General features: G+C 41.1%; 1 protein-coding gene and 1 long non-coding RNA gene across 8 annotated transcripts in view; both read left to right on the forward strand.

Moving 5' to 3' along the window:
* Positions 1-22767, forward strand: part of cyth1a (cytohesin 1a) — a 62369-nt gene that overhangs the window by 24956 nt on the left and 14646 nt on the right. For 6 of the 7 annotated variants that reach the window (XM_077496949.1, XM_077496957.1, XM_077496939.1 and 3 more), the window contains one exon: positions 12960-13042. Coding sequence is in view for 2 of the 7 variants with exons in the window: in XM_077496939.1 (XP_077353065.1) it covers positions 12960-13042 (83 nt within the window). In the remaining 5 variants the exon portion in view is untranslated. Of the gene's footprint in view, positions 1-8332; positions 8504-12959; positions 13043-22767 lie in introns of those variants that run through there. The other variant, XM_077496966.1, reaches the window with a different exon arrangement.
* LOC144003716 (uncharacterized) lies at positions 19464-21280 on the forward strand. The gene is made up of 3 exons (XR_013279052.1): positions 19464-19522; positions 20023-20076; positions 20961-21280. It is a non-coding gene; the product is annotated as an uncharacterized LOC144003716 (long non-coding RNA).

Raw genomic sequence — 22767 nt, forward strand, 5'->3', positions numbered from 1 at the left:
TGGATGTGTGCACTGTGATTGGCATGGTTAAGGAAAATCGCTGTAGTAAAGGATATGGATGGATGGATGGATGGATGGATGAAATTCTATCACTGAAAGCAGCGGGCAACCCAGGCATGAGTCCTGCCCCATGGGCACCTCCAGGAAAGATCAGTCAGGATTGGTCACCAGTCACAAGGCACCTATAAGGAAACAACAATTTCCACTTATGCAAATTGGAAAGGCACCGATCACAACTAAGATGCCCATCTCTAATTTGGATGATAACCAGCACTTTTTTTTTTTTTTTTAAATAAATCTAATCCCGTTAATTTGGGAACCCCACTCAAAATAGCCCAGTCGATTTTGATTGAGATGCTGTGTACCCTATGAACAGGTTTCTGGGCAAATACATGGCACATATAGATAGACAATGTAAGTTTTATGACATATTAAAAATTTAAAGCTACCAAACTCAGAAAATTCAATTTTGAATTGGTACTGCCACTTGAAACTGCACACACCCTTCTTCACGTACACAATGGTACATGACGTCACATCCGCAGACAGAGGGTGAGAGATTTGAGCCCGAATCCAGTCTGAAAACTATTAGACAGAGGCTTGAAGGAGTACCCATTGTGAACAGCTAAGGTGTCATTCTACTAATTAGAAGACATTTCAGTCATAAATGGTCAAATAAAAAGGCTAGTAGAAATATATTTTTGGCCAAAGTGTTTTGTGTCTCCGTTTTCACATTAAAATATTCCCATATTGCAAACGTTAACTTCATGCGACAGCTTCCAGAATGTTCGCCAACTGACTTATTTTTTTCTTTTGGAAATATCTGTGTACCTCCTGGATTATTTTTGCTGCATGTAGCCCTTAAAAATAAATACATTTCCAACAAATCTATTCCTCCCTATTCCGATTAGCTGAAACTGACATAATCGGGTCCGATTTCACGAAGTCATCAGGATAGGGACATCCCTAGTAATATGGCCTTCATAAACTCTCAAATGGTCTATAGTGGGTTTGTTTATGTTGTATGTAGCTGCCCCTCAGCTCAATAAACGGGCGAGTTTTTAGACAGGTGCTTCAATTTATATATCATTTGAAATCTGACACTACATGCATTAAACACGGTGAAAATGAAATACAAATGAACACAAAATCTGTTTACATTTTTCTCATCTTTCAATTACCACACACAAAATAATTCTTTTTTCTGCTTGTCAAGGAAGCTAATATAAGTTTTAACATCACAACTTCGTTGTGTATTAACATTCAAAGAACCTAAGCAGATGAAAGTGAAGAACATATAGTTTTGGTCTGTCATGGAAATTATCTTGAGAATCAGGACTTATTTGTTTTTGTGCCATCAAAGCTCATTACGCCTTACATCATCGACATCGCCTTAAGAGGTTTGCTAAAAAGGCTTTATGAGCCTTGTATTCTGATTAGAATGTAACTGAATGACCAAACGGAATGAAGATGATCATAAATAAATACTCAATCAAAATAGAAAAGTTGAATCAGAATGGAATTCCATTCCTATTGAGGCTGTGTATGGTGTGCGTGTGCTCAGTCTTGACACAAATGCATCGTGACATCATCGTTTTCGCACTTGAAAACAGCGGCTTCCAAGCATAGCTTGTCTGTGATGAGCTCGTTTTAAAGGGACTGTAACGTCAAAAATCAACTTTTTGAAGTTTTTAACTAATGCTAATTCCTCACCAAAAACATCACAAAGTGGTGTTTTCCTCATTAGATCGCGAGACGACGTAATAAAGTTGTGCTGGAGCTATTGCCTCTCCGAATGCTGTTTTCTTTCCCACGACCTTTGTTTGGAGTGATCCATGATACGCTAGACATATTCTGCTTTAATAATACCCTGCTATATATGTATAAAGGTGTTGCATCCCATGCGTCCCAGACTTAGAAAACTGAAATTACTTTGCGGCCTACTGGATGGCGCTTGGGCTGCGGCCCAATGGTGAAGAATCACTGCTTTAAAGTACTTGTAACTTGTTTTATGTATAAATAAAGCTGTTGCTTTAAACAAAAAGTGTCAAAACAATTACAACTAATGTGCTAATCAGATAATAAACTCCCATCTTAATCAATCACGTGATGACATTGATTTGCCTGCCACACAGCTGTAAAACGGTTGTTCAGCTAATGAAGTGGCGCATGTGAGCGGTAGATTGGAATAAATCATGTCACATGTAAACGGTTGACCAAAGATCTTGAATCATAATGACAAAAAAAGTCTTCGGCTAATGAGATGATTACCTAAGAGTACATGTCACAGACACTTGTTTTAAATGACATGTTTAGCCCACACTCTGCAGCAACAGGTGCAAAGCGCAGCCACCACAGTCATTGTCAGCATTTACATTTACCGTGCTCACATTACCCCCTTTTGATTATTTTATAATCCAGAAGAAGCGTGCTAGCAGTAACAATACGGTTCAACAATACGCCTGTGTTGCTGCAGGCAGCGTTAATTAGCCCCCGCCAACTGCGTGAGCACTAATAGTATTAGCGTTGGTCTCGCTGACTGATCCTTTTATGTGCTGCCGTTGCTCCTTTGTGCGCTCACGATAAGATGGAAAGAGCCTCGGCTCCGTCCACACAGCCGCTTTGTTGTCCATTTGTCTGTTCTGCATGGTGGTGGGTGGGGCTTTGGAGTTAAAAGTAGTCATGACGAATGGCTGCACCGCAAGACCCCTGCTCTAATGCTCCGGTGGTCTGATAAGCCGTGCTGTCTCGCCATAGTCGTGGTTTTCTCATGTTTTTGCATTGGTGGATGCCTTTTTTTTTCCACTCAACTCAGCATTTTCTACTATAATGCAGTAAGATAATTGTTTTTACACTGGTCTTGTGTTACTAAACTGCAACCATTTGTGGAGGGATGAAGGCCAAAAAATATATTGCACACAAAAAGTTGGGAATCCCCAAGGTTGTGTTTTTCAGTTTTAAGTTTCCCCTCAAAATAGAAATTATACATTAGGGTCCAACTGTGACCATCATAACACATGTATTAACTTTAAAAGTCAAAGTTTTAAGAAATGTTTGTGATTAGAAAAGTAGCATAGAAGTCAGAATTTTGGGATCGCGACAACACTACTAGTGGCATAGCTACAGCCAAAGAATAAGCAAATCTCACTTTTCTATAGTTTTACTTAAGTTTCACAAGATTGCACAGTATCTGCATCACAATTACCTACTACTAGTATCCCCCATGATGTGGTGTGTGTTAACCAGCCATTTGAATGAATTTACTATTAAAGAACGAGTATTTTCTGGCAGTGTCAGTTTTATTTTTATTTTTTTGGATTGAGTGCAGCAGGTACAGACCTGCCTGCAGTCGTGTTAACCTTGATGCAAAATGGCAGCTCAGGTCTGCAGGTAGGACTTGGAAGTATCACAGAAAGCAACAGTGTAACCATGAATATGACATGCTTTGTTTGTGGCATGTCAGTACAGAAAGCAAATACCCGGCCTGCGTCCACTTCACCAGCATGTTAACAATGCTAACGAGAGAGAAAAGAAAGCATTCCCAACGGACGGGCGTGTTTAGCTTTCACTCCCTCTGCGATGTGTGTGGATGTGTGAGAAAGAGCAACAAACAGGAAGCCCGGAGTTTGAAAATACGCTACACAGGAAGTGGAATCCTTCAGTGTTTGACAGTGCTACACACTCGCTATTATGTGAGTAAAATACTGTTTAAAAAAAGAAAAAAAAAGGAAAAAAAAAAAGACCTGAAGACTTCTGTCACTAAATCAAAGGTGGTAAAACGTTTTAAAATGTAGGGAGTTGCAGTTATCAGAAAAATGTTCAAATGAAATACATATACAGTACGTGAACAATTTCAAGTACATCAAAGTATTCATATTTTGCTACTTCAACCACTGCACAAGAGAGATTTGAAAGCTCGCCTGGATGTGTTGTAGTTGCTGAGAGGATGTTGATAATTGGACGGCCACGATAACAATCAAGGCTGGTGGCCATCAGAGCACAAAGGGGCGCATTGTTGGGTCCAAATAGAACTTCCGCTCCTAAAGGGACCTGAGAAGCGTCCGCATCGGCATACAAAAACAACTAGATTATTGAAAGAAAGCAGCATCTTTTAGCGTCCATGACAATGGATTATGTGCATGTGATTATGCGAGTACAGCTGCAGGATGTTTGTGTTTTTGTCCGTGCTTTTGCTTTTATACTAAAGCTGTGGCGGCCTCACTATACATTCCAGTGTTTTCCCCAGCATTTTATTCGGCCCGCGGGCCGCCAGGCTTTTCTTGTCGTCCCCCCGCCAGGCTAAGCATCCTAAAAGTCGCTAGAAGTCACAAAATGACGTTGTTACCTCATTTGCATAATTGACAATTTGCATGTAATAGTAATGGATGCTGCAGGAGAAAGGAATTATGTTGTGGGAGAGGCAATGAGTGAATTAAAAAGCACCCTAAAGAACACCAGAAGAAGTTGCTAGATTTGTCGCTTCTTGGTTTTGACAAAAAGTTGCCAAGAGCCTTTGGAAAATCGCTAGATTTAGCGAGAACGTTGCCAAGTTGGCAACGCTGAGGAAGAGGAGGTCAGTGGACTCCTTCCCCTGGGCCCGAAAACCTTCCAACTACAATGCTTTTTGTTATTGTAAGTTACCTAAATAAGTCGTTCAAAAAAATCTTTGCTTGTCTTTTTTTATTTTGTATTTATCAATCTTTCCTCTATTTTCTGTAATGATGTACTAAGTCTTGTGACGTATTGTGGAAGTGACGTCAAGAGACAAGCGTATTTGGCTAACTACTGCCGCCGTAGCAGGGGTTTTTGCAAACGGGAGGGATTTTTATGTGTTTTGCCCTGTTGGTTACACATCCCCGGTTTTTTTTTTTTGTTTTTGGTTTTTTTCAGTAAAAACGAAGGTTAAAAAAAAATAAATAAATAAAAATCTGACCAATGTGAAGATTTGTGTATTTCTCCTGATCCGCATTCACGTATAACAGTTGTAAACGAAGTTCTACACCATCGCTCTACACACATCACTCACACACACACCCACACACACACCCACCTACACACACACGCCCCCCCCCCCACACACACACACACAACCTCAAGCATTAAAGCAACTCTAGCCATTGTTTAGAGCAGGTGTACTGCTAGTGCTCACCTGCTCGTCTGACGCAAAGTCACACGGCTCCATGTTGGACGGCATCGAAGTACTGCGCCAGTGAGCAGAGTTGTCCAAGTGGTTTGTTGTGGTACTTGTGGGTCTGTAGCTCCCAGGAGCTCCGCGGGAGCTTTCCAACGGTGCCGGTGCCGACATGGTCTCACAATGTACTCACTGCCGCCCGGGTAAATTATTGGAAATTCCTGGTCTCCTGGAAGTCCTCCTGGATGGCTCCAGGAGACCGAAGGCTGCCTCCTCATACCCGGCGGACGAACCAAGGATCCTGGGGAAGCAACTGGCCACACTCGGTGGTTGTAAGTGCTCCTGGAAGTCATTAATAGGGGCTTTTCCACTGCACGACCTCTTGGAGAAGTTTTCAGTTTACCTTGGTAAAATTCATTCTGCACATTTTCCCACCAACAACAATTTCTGGGGTAATTAAATTCCCCAGGGGCCATCCAAATACTATGTCAGGAGCAGCGTCTTGCTGAGCCAGTCTGGAACTTTGAGGGGGCGTGCTGCAATGACAAAGGCCGATTGGTTGGTCAATTTGGGAGTGTGTTGTTTTTATACCAGCTGGGCTCATCAAACTCCTACGTCATCAAACTTATTTGAATTAATTACCAAGAACTCAAAAGATCCTGTGGAAACACAATTCTAAATTCCCTGCTGAACTTTAACAACCAAGAATTCCCTTTACCCAGAACTCAAAGATCCTGGGCTTGTTGGTGGAAAAGCAGCTAATGGAAGCGGGAAAGTTCAAAATTTTTATCCGGGGAACGCTCCAGCGAACCTGGGATGTGCGTGGCGATGCTCTCGCCCAGCCCTACATTTCAGTAGCTTGCATGTGAGTTTGAGGCATCACCCTCCTGTTAAAGATTTTGTTTTGAGCTTCAGATTAATACCACTTTTGGAGGCTGCTCTGGACTTTTAAATGGGTGTGTTCTGTAAACGCGTTCTTGGCTTTTACCTGGAAGAATTCCCAGAAAATCCAAACTGTAAACACTTCTGACTGCTTGCTAACTTGACCACAAACCTCATCATCATTTTATGACGTCTGTTGTCGCGGGGAGTACGTGTCGGGATAACACAAATCAAACAAAAGCAGCATGTAATGGCAATGAAATCCAAACTATATCAAGGATGTTAATGTGTTCTTTTGGATGTATTTCTGATTAAGATGCCTTTTGAGACTACTTATTAAACATACACCTATTATTTTATACTAAACTGTGAAAGCCTTTCAATGGGGTATATGCCACGGAAGAGGTGGGACTGTTTTTGTACATCAGCTTTGGTTCCGGTTCGGTTTGCGACGTGTGGGCTGTGAGCGTTATAATTAAAGACCATAATATCTCTTTTCTCACTGCATGGATTTAGGAATGACATTTCACTATCTTGAGGCACAACAGGCTGTTTAACTGACTCATTACAATCAGCGCAGACATGATGAGGACGCAGCACTTCATGAACATGCGCATACACACACACACAATGGGATGCAACACGCCACAATCTCATACAACTTCCCGGCATGTGACCCTAAGAGAGCGCACTATACTAGACAAATGATTGTACCAAACATAGATGCACATTGTCAGGCAGGTAGGCGTGAATCAATATGACTGGCATGACTTAAGTTGTCAAGGGAGAGAGTGTCCCGGCGTAAACAGCTGAGTCATGTCTGCTCCTGGTAGTTTATGGCTTCTTCAGAGATGATCACATATTCACAAATTACATCAAACAATTTTTTTGTTTTTATCATAATTCAGCGGCACCTTAAATCTGTTTTGTTCTAGCCCGACATGGGTTTGAACCTAAATGTACAAAAACATGACTATATAAGTCAGACTGTAATAATCAGATGTTTGAAGTAGTCATGGAAATAAGATTCATTTTTTAAAGCAGTATTTGGTATTCTGTTTCCATCCATCCATCCATCCATCCACCCATTTTCTTGACCGCTTATTCCTCACAAGGGTCGCGGGGGGTGCTGACGCCTATCTCAGCTGGCTCTGGGCAGTAGGCGGGGGACACTCTGGACTGGTTGCCAGCCAATCGCAGGTATTCTGTTTCCTGCTACGCCTATTTCAACTTGAAGAAAAAATTTGGACCCCAAATGTAGATAAATGTCAGGGTGGCTGCTACTTTGAAGCCGCCACAGAGCTAAGATTCATTCTACATATAGTGCTTGATATCGTACTTGTGGCTATACGTCACCAAATTCAAGAAGCAGATACATAAATAAAATAAATGGCTGACTGTCTCAGAATCGAAACATCACGACAGTCAGTGCATGATACGCTGCTCTGCCTCACTGAACTGAACTCAAGAACAACTTTAAACCCAAAATGTGGGCAACAGAAGATGTCAGCTTTACGTCATGTTACACGTTTGACGTTTGTTAGTCATCACAGAAATGAAAATCATGTTTCTAGTAGTTATTAGGCTTTTTTTTCTGAATTCAATAACAACAATTTGGAGTGTGTGTGCATGTGTTTAGGCAAATACCTATATTGGGAGTTTAAAAAATAAACTAACAAGTCGATATTCAATATATCAGCTGATATCCAATATATTGGTGAAAAAAAAATGATATTTGGGGGCAATATGGAATAACATTAATATCCACAGAAGATACATTAACACAAAATTCTTACAATACCCCAAAGATCATTCAAGGCATTAGGCATAGAAGCAGAACACTGCAATTCGGAACTTTAATTAGTAACACTGTCAACATAGATTGTAAACTGTAAAATAATGGGGGACTTTGGGAATTAACATTTGTCTAAATGTGTCGCACAAAGATGATGAAAAACAAATTTGGATCCAAAATTTGCACAATTGCCTGAATCCTAAAGTCAGGTTGCAGGCTTGATTGTTGAAGTCATTGTGAAACAAATTTTTTTAAGATAACGAATGGTGTGCTGCTCTTGACTAATAGTAAGTAAAGAATGATAGTGATACGTGTGTTGCTTTTGTTTTTCACCCCCAATGCTCCTTCCTATGTTGTGTTTGTATGTGAGGAGGCAGCGGCAGAATAAAGGGTGGCCACAGGGTGGAGCCTCCACGTTTAAAGCAAGTGAAGGCAAAATAGAGAAAGGGATGGAGACAGGAGGGAGGAGGGAGGCTGCTTCCCACGTGTGTCGTGCTGGAAGCCGGCAGGGAGCCGCTCACTCCACGGTACAGCTTGAAAACACTCAGTAGCATTTATCTTTGCCTCACGAAGATGGATGCCTTGCTCGACAGGATCTGACAGAATCATCGTTTTATATTTTAATTCCTATTTCATCAATGAAATCTTGGATTAAGGGAGCAAATATTTGACACCTTGGTGTGTTTGTCATTCAGGTGAGTGGTCAACTATTTGGGAATTAGTCTTGTTTTGCTTGATCTGTCATGTAGGACTTCCCTGGCTTTTATAATCATCTAAAAACAATCATGCATTGGATGTCGTGCGTAGTTGCCTTGTGGTAAAGTCTACTCACATCCGCGATTGAACTCTGGCTTTACTGACTATATGTTACTTGTCAGAGTGGGTGGGATGAGGTTTGGTAGAGCGACATATGTTGTCGGCCAAGATTGTGTGTTTGGCCTGTAAAAGTGCGAAAGTTCATCCTGAGAGCAAAAGTCTTGAGAGACTACGGCTTTATCGAGTAGTTCGGTAGTCCCAGTTTCAGGAAAACATAAAAAATGCCCTTTATGTGTTGCGCATTTGTCACTTGCATCGTATTGAGGAATTGTCCTTAACCCACTTAAACTCACCCTCAGATTGTTCCACCGACTCAGTTTCCATCCTACGAATCACAACATCACAATGTTCCTTCTCTTTGGACATCTGCTCCCACAGTCTAGGTCAGATGCTCTGGGGATTTATGATTCATAACTGGTGGTCTGCTGGCTCCAGCTTGTATCGTGTACATGTGTGTGGCAATAAAGAGTCAGTGGCAGTGGGCAATTTTATTTGAGATGGTGCCCATTTAGACCTCCACTCCTCTTTGTAACAGGCTTTGTGTCTGAAGGTGTGTGATCTCACAACATTCCCAGTGAGACTTGTCGTAATGAGATTCTGTCTGTTTTGGAATCTTACGTCACCTCTTGTTGCTGGGACAACAGCATGCATATGGGGAAGCCTAATGGACAATGGTGTATGTGGATGTCATGTGTTAGTGGCCATCCTAACTCCAGTGATTGATTGTCCCTGTGCTTGTGACCTGTGCTGAATGCATTACAGAATCATCATGAAGTAGACTGCTTCTTTTACAGCCAGCACAGTTATTAGCTGAATCTTGGTTGGGGTCGACTGATTAATGAAGCCGTGGGGGCGTGGAAGCGCAAGATAAAGATAACTAAATTTAAGGATGGCCAACGTACCAGTTTCTCTATCTTTTTTTTTTTTTTTTTTTTTTTGTCGTATAAGACCAAAACGCATTGCCATAACGTGGCAGAGGGAATGCTGAGGCAGAGTCGGCAATTAAACCTGTAGCAAGTCTTAGGAGATGATGTATGCAGTTGTTTGAAATAGGAATGTCATGTCACAGAGGAAGGAATCAAAAACAAAAGCAAGTGGACTGAGATACACTATTAGTTGAGATGAAGTGAAATTTAGCTACGCTGACCTTGATGCGGAACAGTTTCAAAATGACAAAGCAAAATGAGTTAAATGTCCTTATTTTCCAAGGAGAGCCTTTTTGCGATCTGGGTAGAAATAAGACATCTGTGTCATAGGCCAGCGTGGCAATCCGCATGCGTATTAGCGGACTGTGGCGCTGTGGGACAGCAAGCTATAATTGTTTCTCCCTTGATGTGTCGCCTCTTGGGCCCTCAATAGGAATGATTCCAACCATCCAGGAACTCAGCTGTCCGAAATTACTCTTATGCCTCGACAAAACGGGCGTAGTCCAAAAGGATCAGTTTGCACTCGGATACCAATGGACTGCTATTTGGAAGAAAAACTACACATGGATGTCTTTCCCTTTCTGAATGAGGACGTTTCATCATACTGATCTGCCTCTGTCACATTGCTACAGAGGTCTTGTGCATTAGTCCCACCTTCATACACTTGCCCTCATTGCTTCCTCCCTCGCTCTATTTTTCTCGCTTTCCGATGACTGCCTCTTTTCATCAGGCCAAGCCAGGCCAGACGTTTGCTGACTAACGGCCAAGTGGTGACTCTCAGACAAGAAGGGGAAACAAGCAGCTCTCAGCATTTAATTTAAGTGGATGGGTCCTTGCCGGTGGTGCTGCTTGTGTTCTGGGAAATGACACATGCTTGGTACCAACCTGAATGAGGCCTCTTTGTGTTGCTCCAATCCAGACCTTGTTGTGAGTGGTTTACATGAATACTTAGTTTGTAATGCTATATGTTGACAGTCAATCATTACCCAACCTTGTGGCAATTTGGAAATTTCAGTTGCAGTATGTCGGTACTTTTAGTTGCCTGGTAATTAAATGTTTAGTCTTGCACTTCCATCCATCCATCCATTTTCTTGACCGCTTATTCCTCACAAGGGTCGCGGGGGCTGCTGGCGCCTATCTCATCTGGCTCTGGGCAGTAGGCGGGGGACACCCTGGACTGGTTGCCAACCAATCGCAGGGCACACAGAGACGAACAACCATCCACACTCACACGCACACCTAGGGACAATTCGGAGCGCCCAATTAACCTGCCATGCATGTCTTTGGAATGTGGGAGGAGACCGGAGTACCCGGAGAAGACCCACGCGGGCACGGGGAGAACATGCAAACTCCACCCAGGAGGGTCCGAGCCTGGACTCGAACCGGAGTAGTCTTGCACTTCTCTTTCTCTATTAGCATTACTTTGCTAACTCTTCACAGCCATCCACAAGTCAGCATGGGCCACGCACACCGCTCTGGCCTTTGAACCCTGCTGCTGATGTAATGAGGGTGAGGAGAGTAGAGGTTACAGGGGCAGACTTCACTGCCCTAAAAAAAAAAATAAAAAAAGGAAAGAAAAAGACCACAAATAGTATGGCGGGTTTTTAAAAACAACCATGTAAAGTCAGGCGTTTTATTTTATTTATTTATGTATTTATGTATTTATGTATTTATTTATTTATTTATTTTAAGGTGGAGTTGATGATTGGCCTGTTGGTTCATTTGCTGTGAATCCTTGTGACGAGTTGGGAGCTATAAGCAGTAGAAGGTATTCAATTGGGCTGCAGTAATGGGTTTTGACCATATTTGCTTTCCTGGCTTTTTGCGATCTAATGCGGGGAGTGTTAGGCGCTAACCTAGCTTGCGCAGAACCGGCTTTGAGTTGTGGCTGCCTCATTAATGTGGGTAAACACTGTCCTTGCAAGAAAGCAGAGGCGCTACTCAGTCACTAACCCTTGTCTCTATGGGGGTGAATACAATACATTGTGACGATTATCGTTATTACTAAAGGAGGACGTAGTTATTAATCATGTAACAACCACAGAGTAAAGAGAGTGGAGAAAGACGGAGAAGGAATGCCAACTGCGAATCTGCTATGTGTAAAATGTGAAGTAGCACACCATGATAAGTGCTTAGTTAGTAGGTACAGTACACTAATTTTAACAGAATTCTGTCACGAACCGCGTTACAGTGGAGAATCATCATGAGCAGCAAATTAGCATATACATTATTATTAAGTATCTAAAGGGAAAACAGCAGCTACAAAAGCACACTCGTCTGAAACGGAAAAAAATCTGCACGTTACCTGATGTCTGCCAGCCTGGGCCCGGTTGTTCAAAACTCGGTTATATCTTTAACCACTGGTTAAGTAGATTTAACCAACCGTTAACTTTAACGGCAGTGTTATCTCATTGCTCAAAACTCAGTTAACTTTAACTGGCTGTTAACTTGCTGTTGAAGTTAACACACCTAAGGACCGGGACATAACTTTTTAACAGCGTGGTTAACTCTGTGTTCGTGGCTAATGCTGCCTACATGATGCCCATTGAGCGCAAGAAAAAGAGTCTATCGAGGGCTTGACTGACATTGGTGATTATTATGATGACGGCGGGTTATCAGCGGGTTAAGTATTTAACTGGCGATTAGGGGTTAATTAAACAGTGGTTACAATAACCAAGAATTGAACAACCGGTCCCTGAAGGATTAAGTATATTTATATAAAATGTATTAAATACAGTATCTATACCAGAAATGTTATTTTTTTGTGATTGTTTCCAATATTTTGCACCATAGAGTGGTTAAGTTTTTTTAATGTGTTTCAAACTCTGTACAATACATTTTCTGGAAATTACATGATATCTTTGTTGATTTTTAGGTAATATTGCCCAACTCCAATGTGGTATTTCCTTGCCTAGCCCCAAGAGGTTTTCTTGTGAAGGGGTGTTGTCTTAAAGGGATGAATGACTCATTTAGCCATTGAAAGCAGTAAGAAGTTTATATTATGTCTATAATTAATTTGATAACTGAATTAGTTTTCTTGTACAATTAATGCCTTTGAAAACACATTTTGCCATTTGCTATTGACTGAAAATGACCTGTGCTCAGAGCTCACGACCAATCATGGCTCTGTTTGTGAACATGAGCAAACCCAGAAAACAGGTGAGCCGTGATTAGTCGTTACCTGACCTGACCTCTGAGCACTTGTGATGTAATTTTCAGTCGACGGCAAGTGGCAACCTGTTTTTAAAGGTATTAATTTTACATGAAAAATAATCGCGTTATCAAATTATAGACAAGATATTAACTTTTTAGTACTGCAAATGGCTAAATAAGTTATGTATCCCCTTGACAAATGACAAAATTGTTTTGTTTTTGATGCCTTGTGTGCTAATCTGCCGTTTCTTCCTAGTGCCCGACGACCTTACTCCAGAAGAGCAGCAGGAGCTGGAGAACATCCGCCGACGCAAGCTGGAGCTGTTGGAGGACATTCAGGTACTGTCAAAGAGTACAGTGGAACCTCGAAAGTCTAATAAATGTCCCAGAAGTTGTATAATTCGGAAGAGAGCACAAAAGTATTAGTGTGCTGTGCGAGAGCTGAGTTTCGCTCAGTTTTTCGTTGACTTTTTTTGAAACGATTATCCTTGACAAATGCGAACAATTGGCAGTTTGTGTTCAGCCTTAGATGTTTCTATGTGGTCTTAAGCTATGAATGCATCATTATGCCAGAGTTTGGAATTACTGTTTTATTGTCAAAAGTTAATGGGTAAAATATTCCTTGCTACATAAAATGCTGCTGACTAGCCTTGGTGTTGTTCACATTCACATCCTTATATCAATGGGATCAAAATAATAAAAATAGGCAGTGGTATTCAAAGTTATTCCTATGTACAAAATTTCTAGGCCGCCTCCAGCCTGAGCGATTGATATCGCACAACAATCGCTCATTACAGCCACAGCGCTCCAGCTGTATTAATTGAGATCGACAGCAACGTATTTTAACTGCAGTTGCAGCGTTGCGCCATTATGGGGGCGCTATATCAACAGCAGTGCACCAAAAAGACACATTGTACTTTTCATGAAAATCACTTCATGGTCCAACATATGAAAAATCCGATTTGATCACAAAATTAGAATTAGGCTTGACTGCTGTGTTGTTTAAAAGAAACGACCAGCAGGTGGCAGCAACTATAAAATCAGCCAGTATCACGCAAGGATCTTGTTGCAGGAGAAGAGAATCAGGAAGTGTAGCTTGGGACTGTCACTACTAACGTGGTTTAGAGCAGCGGATGGTCACAACAGAACAGTTAACCCTGGGGGATTGCTTTTTGGCTTAAAAAAAAAAAAAACATCCTCATCGGCTCATCAAAGTATGACGGCGGCGATCGAGTTGCTGCACGTCAAGGAATGACGCTACGTTCGTCGAGCAAACACAAAGAGCAACTGTCTAGCGATGGTCCGCGGGGTAGACGGCTCGTTTCGCCGGTCACGTCGACCCCTGGAGGACTGGATGCTGCGGCAAAGCGGCAGTCAGACCAGCCAATTGTTTGTTTTTATGTGCAATAAACTGCTATTTTGTTATCAAAAGCACTTTTTGGAGTGTTTTTTTTTCTTGCACAAAAACATTATTTACATCAGAGGTGGCCAAGTTTGGTCCTCGACACCCGCTATCCAGTCTGCTTTCCATGTTTCTCTCCACTAACAATCCTGATTCATGATCAGGATCGTTATCAGGCTTCTGCAAAGCTGATTAGCTGATCATTACATTCAGCTGCGCTGAAGGAGGGAGACATGGAAAACAGGCTGGATAGCAGCTCTCGAGGACCGAACTTGGCCACCCCTGATTTAGATGTTTAAGCTCTCACAAAAGGGAAAATAGTACTGTTAAAGTCCAAGTTGTGCTTGAAATATTTTTGTTTTGGGTTTTTTTTTAAACAAAAAAAGAAATTTTTCTAAGTTTTTTTTTTTTTCCCTAAGGAATTGGAATTTTGATCAATTTTAGCTATATTCTGATGCTAACTAAAGAACTGAAAATTATGTTGATATAGCAAACCCAATATTCTGTGTACCTTGCAAGATCAGTCAAAATCCAGTAAAATGAAAGACTGGTACTGAAGGGCGTTGCTCCAATGAAAATGGCTGGTATTCAATGAGTTAATATGCTTCCCATTTCAAAGAAAACCTAAAATTGTCAAAAACTAGTGCCTCTGTGCGTGAGTTTATATTTGGATCTGCAAAACAATGTAAAAATATTTGCTTTAACTCATTCACCACGCCTTTGTGTTCCCCCGACCACTTCTCCAAATTCCCCAGCCACACATTTCAACCCAAGTGGAATGTCGGGTATTTCCTACTCAGATCTCAATTCCCTAGCAAAACATTTGTGCTAGTGGTTGAGCCATTAAACCAAAGATCTCTATTTAAATTGGTTGATATATATCCTAAGTGATTTGAACTGTGATCTAAAATCCATAATGCGAAACATTCAGATAAAATATGCTCTCTCCATAGCGATAAGACAATTGACATACGGGGGTGACAATGTTCTGCCCTATGTCCAGATGTCCCTGCGGGAAAATCTACTAACAACTGTCCTCGCAGACAAACACTGCAGGCTGACACCCACACTTTAATGAGGTTTGACTGGCATTGTGGCCTGAAAACATGCCTCTGTCACCCTCCCATCTCCATATGTGGTAGTGCTCATGCTGACCACTACCCGCCCCTTGTTGACTCCCACGCCCTCCTCCGCCGGCCTTGCAGGTCAAGGCCTCCTGTGTGCTCCCAGCCATTGTTTGTGGAGGCAAGCATTTGAGGAATGTGTTGGGATGGCGCAGCTCTTGACGACACAGATGCTGCTATTGTGGTGTGGCCTGTATGAAGTAGTTATGCATGGGAAATTGATACGAATCGAGGCACTTTGTTCGGCTGGTTTATGACTTTATAACTCCATGCAGGACTTTTGTATAAATCCCATTTTATTTTGTCTTTTCAGTACAATATTTTTTAGTGTACTCCTATGTGAATCTTTTATGTAGCCAAACAACCAATAAAACGCGGTTTATTAGACCATGTGTAGAACAAGTATTGTCATTCTCCACCAGAGTTGTCCTTGAAAATGCATAGACCACACTTTGTCTTTGGGATGTACGATAACAACAATCTATTTGACCTTACCTTAGACTGCAATTATTAATCGTAATTAATGACATGACTTCAATAGTTAAATCATGATTAATCACAAATCTGTTCTACAGTAAATGTACAAAAATGCCGAACTTAAAAGTGGAAAAAAAATCTTAAACTAATAAATATGGCTGCATCTTTTAGTCATTGATACAGTAATTCCATAATAATTCATAAAATTGAGATAAAATTAAAAAGATGACTTTTTAAAATTGTAAAATACAAGTTGACCCCGCAGCCTCCACAAGTTAATGTATTATTATTAAATTTATTACTGCTAAATTTTTACGTGGAGGTATCTGGTGTGTTGACGGAAGTCCCCCAGTACAGGCTTTCCAAGTAATTAATCGAGCGTTAAAAAAAAAAAAAAAAAAAAAAAAAAAAAAAAAAAAAAAAGTGACGTGAGGCGTTAAAGGAATTTTAAATTAACTCAAAATTAGCGCACTAATTTTGACACCCCTACCTTAGAGATTAGGTTGTTCTGTCGTCTGGACGATCCACAATTCTTCTGGATCGGGTCCAGAGTTTTTTTTTTTTTTTTTTTTTCTCTCGTTGTGGTTTCCGCAGGTTATTGTAAGAGTATCGCTTTTCTCGTCCTTCAGAGTGTAGTTTGTGAGCTACTTATTTGAGGTTTGAAATTTTGACGCAGAGAGAACGTGACAAAAACGTCACAGAAAATGCACCAACTTTGAACAAATCCAACAGAACAATATAAATGTAGACCAAGTAAATCTGCTAAAGCGATTCAATATTATACAGTGTTCCCTCGTTTTCCACTGGGGTTAGGTTCCAAAATATACCCGTAATAAATGAAATCCGTGAAGTAGCTATAGCTTTAGGTTTTACATTTACTACAAATGTTTTAAAGCTCTAAAACCCCTCACCACACAGTTTATACACTTTAGTCATCAAGCCATTTACTTTTTCTCACATTTCTCTTGTTTAATCATTCGCAATGTGCAAACCTTGATAAATTTTATAAAATAGGTACATTACTGTAAAAAAAAAAAAAAAATGCATACAGAATTGCACTAAAAAAATCCACGATACAGTGAGACCATGAAAAGTGAATCGCAATATAGCGAGGGAACGCTGTATATACAAACCCAATTTCAATGAATTTGGGACATTGTGTTTAACATAATACATAATCCAAGGATACATAATACAATGATTTCCAAATCATGTTCAACCTATGTTTAGTTGAATACACTACAAAGACAAGAGATTTAATGTTCAAACTGATAAACTTTGTTTTTTTAGCAAATAATTATTAACTTGGAATTTTAAGGCTGCTGCAACATATTCCAAAAAAAGCTGGGACAGGTGTAAAAAAAGACTGAGAAAGTTAAGGAGTGTTCATCAAACACCTGTTTGGAAAATCCCACATGTGATCAGGATTATTGGGAACAGGTGAAGTGGGTGTTATGATCGTGTATAAAAGGAGCTTCCCTGAATTGCTCAGTCATTCACAAAGATGGGGCGATGTTCACTTCTTAGTGAGAAAATATTCTGTTTAAAGACAATGTTCCTCAACGTACAATTGCAATGAATTTAGGATTTTCATCATCTATGGTCCATAAAATCATCAAATTGTTCAGGGAATTTGGAGAAATCACTGCATGTATGAGGCAAGGCTGAAAACCAACATTGAATGCCCGTGACCTTCGTTCGATACCTCCGCTGGTACTGCGTCAAAAACTGACATCAATGTGTGAAGGACATCGCCACATGAGCTCAGGAACACTTCAGAATACCAATGTCAGTAAATACAGTTTGATGCTACATCCGTGAGTGCAACTTAGAACTCTACTATGCAAACAAAAGCTGGCTTCTCAGGGCCCATTAATGCAAAAGGTGCATACAGGTTTTGGAGAAACATGTGCTGCCATCCAAGCTCTTTTTCATGGACGGCCCTCCTGATTTCAGCAAGAAAAAGCCAAACCATATTCCGCACGTGTTACAACAGTGTGGCTTCGTAGTAAGAGTGTGGGTACTAAACTGGTCTGCCATCAGTCCAGACCTGTCTTCCCAATGGAAATGTGTGGGGATGAGTAGGGCTGGGCGATATGGACCAAAACTCATATCCCGATATATTTTGGCTTAATATCGATATACGATATATATCCCGATATATATATATTTTTTCCCTCCGCAAGAAATTTTCGAGTCAAAGCTAAAATATAACCTGTCACAAATATTTTTATTGATATTTCAGTGAATAGGGGCTAAATCAAATGAATAAATAATAAACAGGGTTCTTCACCTGGTTCATGAAAAATGTTCAGTTGTTCAAATAAAATATAAATGCTGTATAACCATTTTTAAATTAAAGCTCTGACTGTAGGTGCACAGTTAAATAAAAATATAATCTTAAATATCCTATAAAATATAATCAGCCGATCTTTTTCTGAGCTCTATGCACGAGAAAAGTACACACATATACACTGCTAACTATAAGTGGTTTACTGAAATAAAATTACAGAATTTCTTCCCCTTTCTGAGAAATCCACAGATGCAAATAAGGATCATTACAAAAGCACAAAATATGACAAACCCTAACTGACGGTTTATGACTGGAGCTCCTGCAGCATGCAGCTACACACACTTTATCCTTAAATTTGTGGCACTGTTTAGATGGCGAAAAGTATTTGTAGTGCTTCCACGGTCCACCCCTCGCTTGCACTTTTCTATTGCTCTCCTCTCAGTGTAGCGAGTGTAGTGTAGCTTGTTGCTAGCCATTCATGCTCACTGCTGCTCGCTGGCTCAGGGGCTCGCCACACGGGAGGTGACATTGCTCGCTCTCCATTCATTTCCAATGGAAGCAAGGCGACAAGGCGAAAATCGCCTCCCCTCTTCCTCTCGGCGACACCCGACGTTCGTGCACGCGTACACGTCTACGTAGGTCCGCGACGCGATACTAGAAAGTTGAAACATGTCGCCTCCCGTGTGTCCAGTTTGACATGGGAGGCGACGCGATACATAATTCGCTGTTGCTTGTCGCCTACCGTGTACAATCAATTCTTCTGCCGTGCTTGGCTTGTTGGTGTGCTTCACACACAATAGGCGCTTTCACACCGCAGGAACTTATGAAGGAACTTCCCTATGTTCCGGGGGAGTTTGTCCAAAGTTTGCGTTCACACACAAAACCAGTTCCGGGTCTGGGGGGGTCGAAACGGTACTACCTAAGTTCCTAGGCCTGAGGAGGGTATTTGGGTGTACCCTGAACTACACAAGGTGGGGGCGTGTTGTCTAGTGTGTTATGATTGGTTGACTGGGTGAGGAGGTGTGTCGTTTTGGTTAGATGATTTTTTTTTTCCCGCGGTAAAGCCGCCATTTTTTCTTTACTATACTCTATCGGGCGCTACGACTTTTTCTTCAAACATTTCGGCAATGGAAGGATTAAAAAACCGAGAGGTGGACGGACGAGGAAGTACAGGCTCTCCTGAGCAAACATGGGACGAGGAGACCCAACGGCACTTCGAAAGTCCAACAAGAAACGATAATAACCGCGAAACTAGCAGAGTTAACATTTCACACACAAAAGCAGGTGAGGGAAAAACTAAAGAAACTCCAACAGGACTAAAGGAAACTCAAGGACCACAACAACCACAGTGGAAATGACCGCAAAATTAATAAATGTATGAAAGACTGGACGACATTCTCGGCCACCGGATGGGTTGTACCACCAATAGTACAAAGGAGGACTCTGCAATCACCATGCTGGAATGTGCAAGGACACGGCAGTGTGCGAGGATTCATTGCCAACAGCCTTGCTAACACACGAAGGTAAGACAGAATTGCCTCATGCACATTTTTGTATATAAATTTATTTAGGTCGATGCTTGGTCGCAACGTGGCTTTTACACCGCGCTAGCATTAAACTGTTAGCGTAGCATGTTAGCTTAAGCTTGGCAAAGTCACGCATCCAGGGCAACTCCGAGCCCATGTAATGTGAAATCATTCCTAAATCAATTAACCTAGTAAACGAAAAGTATTGTAGGCAGCTAACGCCGAAATAGCCCTGCTTTCAGTGACGAAATTGAAAAGCTTCGTGAAAAGGACGTGTGGAAGCTAGGCATACTATTCACTGTTAAAAGCAAAACAACCACTTCGTTTTTTTTTTGTTTGTTTTTTCCTTAATACAAAGCTCTGCATTCAACGTAACTAAAACGTTTTAACTTGTTAGCCTCATCACCTAACAACTCATAAAAAAAAACAAAAAAAACAACAACTCATAAACAGTTCTAGGGAAACTGAAAAATAATGTTATGTACTGTGACTTACAGCTGGACCTTCTCTGTGCTCTCCTTTACGTTATGATGCCTCCCTGAACAGTCCTGGTATGTTTCATTTCATTTTATATAACTTCAAAAGCTTCATTTAAAACTTTTAAACCAACACCCCACTCACAATTAATTTTGATTCGTTGAATAAGGCAGTGTGTTTGTTTGTTTATTGGACATTATAAACAAATGAGTAGCAGTTAACATTTTAAAAGAAAGAAGAAACTTATTGCAATCATTCATAATAGTTTACATGTTCAAAGGAGTAGAAAGAAGTTAAAAACTTGTCTAGTCCTACCCATTCTTTATATCTGACTCATTTCATTAAAAAAAAAAAAAGTACATATAGGAATGTATTAATTTACTACACATTTTCTTTTACTCTTATGTACTAAAAGAAAATGTGTAATCCTGCTTGTGTAAACAATTGCACCTTAACACATGCGTGCATTTGTCATTAACGTATGTACATGAAATTCATAGGCATACACAATAATAAATCCTCATACTCACATATACAATTTTCATTTCACTCATAATGGTGCATTGAGAAAGGGAAAAAAAAAAGTTACATTCCTGCAATTTTACTAGTGTGTATTGCCTAAAAAAGCTTCAAGTGCATGCCGCCATATTTGGCAATGTAGTGTGGCATATTCTGTTCTGTAACTATGAAAAATGAAAGTACATTAACGTGAGTGCCGTGTTTTACCCCTACCTAAATCATTGTACTGTACTCTTACTCATTGCACGAATCTGTTGAAACCGTTTAAGTCGATGCGTTAGGAAGGTACAAGCGAGGATGGTCCGTCCACAAGCAGAAACTGCGCCACTCGAACAGAGTTTCCTGCCCCTTTGTCAAGTTCCAATAAGTTCAAAGTCATGTAACTGGAAGCTCATCAAAAGTATTTACTGTCACTCATTGTACATTTACATCCCTATAGGTTAGCGGACACGGGACCGAGACCACCTATTTTTGGAATACCTGCACCAATTTGATGAAAAGAAGGGGGAGTCCACGAGTGCAATGTTCTTAGAAGAAATGCAGTTGCACAAGGAGGACCTTGAACTCAGACGCGAGCAGCACAAGGAGGAAGTTGACCTCAGAAGCGAGGAGCGCAAGGAAGATCAACACGTGGCACATGAGCTGGTTGAACAAAGGCACGACAGAGAGTTCCAAATGGGCTTCCTGGCAGTCCAAAACAGACTTGTGGACACAAATAAGCCAAATGCATAAGTAATAAATGCTTTTGTTTTCATATCACTTTTGTGGTTCTGTTTTTTTTTTCCACACGAATAAAAACTTATGCTCAATGAATTCTTTTTAATGTTTTTATTTTTGACAAACAGTAATGCAAACATAATTACAGCGTCCCACCATTCAGAGGTTCTGATGTTCTTCCACTCCCTGCGCGGAACACACCCAGATTGGTAGAAGTGGCAAATCTGAAACAGAAACACAACAAATTAATAAATGTTAATATCTACATTAATTACTTTTGTGCAACAGCCTTGTGATTTACATGACAGAATACCTTAAAATAGCGGAATATGCACCAATTTATGGCCCTATGATAAACCACTGGCTTGAGGTGGCAATCTGACACTTCCAAAATCAGCACTTTTCCCAAAATCCCGGCACCTTTTTTCTAACATTCGTGCATCGTCAAAGAAAGCAAGCCATTTCAACACTTTGGATCGGTCAATCATGTGTTTAACAGAAAAAAAACAAGAAAAAAAACATGCGGACTAACAATACATCCAGGTCCAACGGTATTATGAAATACGCAGCGTACATGTAGCGTGAACAGCAACTCGCCATCAAGCCCTATTTTGCCGTGAATTGCACGAGAACTAGGCAGGAAACACCAGTTTCCAGCGATTGCCCTTTTCATGGCAGAAAGTACGACAAAATATCCACAAACGACCGACGCGCGGGGACACACGCAAGTAGACGTGCAACTGAACGCGCCAGTCATACGATGTGTTTAAGGCACTAATACACTCTGTAACTTCATTTTTTTTTTCGTGTTCTCCACCTTGCAAGGGGAGCTCCGTTACATGTTACAGCTTAATTCCGATGTGAAATAAATTTCGTATAATTGTGTTTAAACCTTACCAGTGCACGTCTTCGTGCTTGCAGGTTTGACTGTCTTTCCAAGTGAGAAAGTCCTGCCCATTTCTCATCTTGATGTGGTAATACGGCGGGTCCCAATGGTTCTCATCAACCTTTCCCGTGAAGTTCTAATTGTTGCAAACACAACTCTGTACAACATGACAAGGAAAACGAAAAGATGATATGGTTGTTTGTCATTCAGTTTTACCGGTACCGCCACTTGCTGGACAGGCGGGGTAGTGCTGTTTTTTTTCCTCCCCTGACATACGTCATCAGTCTCATTTGAATAAACTACCCTGCCTGCTTTCATGCCGTGTGAACACAAACTCGTGGGCCGCTCACAAGTTCTTCGGACCCGGAACTGACTCTACCATGAACTCAAAGTTCCTGGGCTTTTTGGTGTGAAAGCGCCTAAGTGCGAAGTGTCGCCCCTCCCTGGCTCCCTTTTTTTTTTTTTTTTTTTTTTTTTTTTTTTACCGCGATTTGAATGAGTACTTCACAAGTGTGAAGTGTCACCCCCTCCCCTCCACCTCCTGTGCACGAAAGAGGAGGCGGAGGGGGCAGCACGGGGCAGTGAGTTCAGCAGACGCACCACACAGCGCTATATCGATATAGACGAAATAGCCTAATTTCAT

The sequence above is a fragment of the Festucalex cinctus genome, chromosome 1 (assembly GCF_051991245.1).
Source record: "Festucalex cinctus isolate MCC-2025b chromosome 1, RoL_Fcin_1.0, whole genome shotgun sequence".
In the NCBI taxonomy this organism is placed as follows: domain Eukaryota; kingdom Metazoa; phylum Chordata; class Actinopteri; order Syngnathiformes; family Syngnathidae; genus Festucalex; species Festucalex cinctus.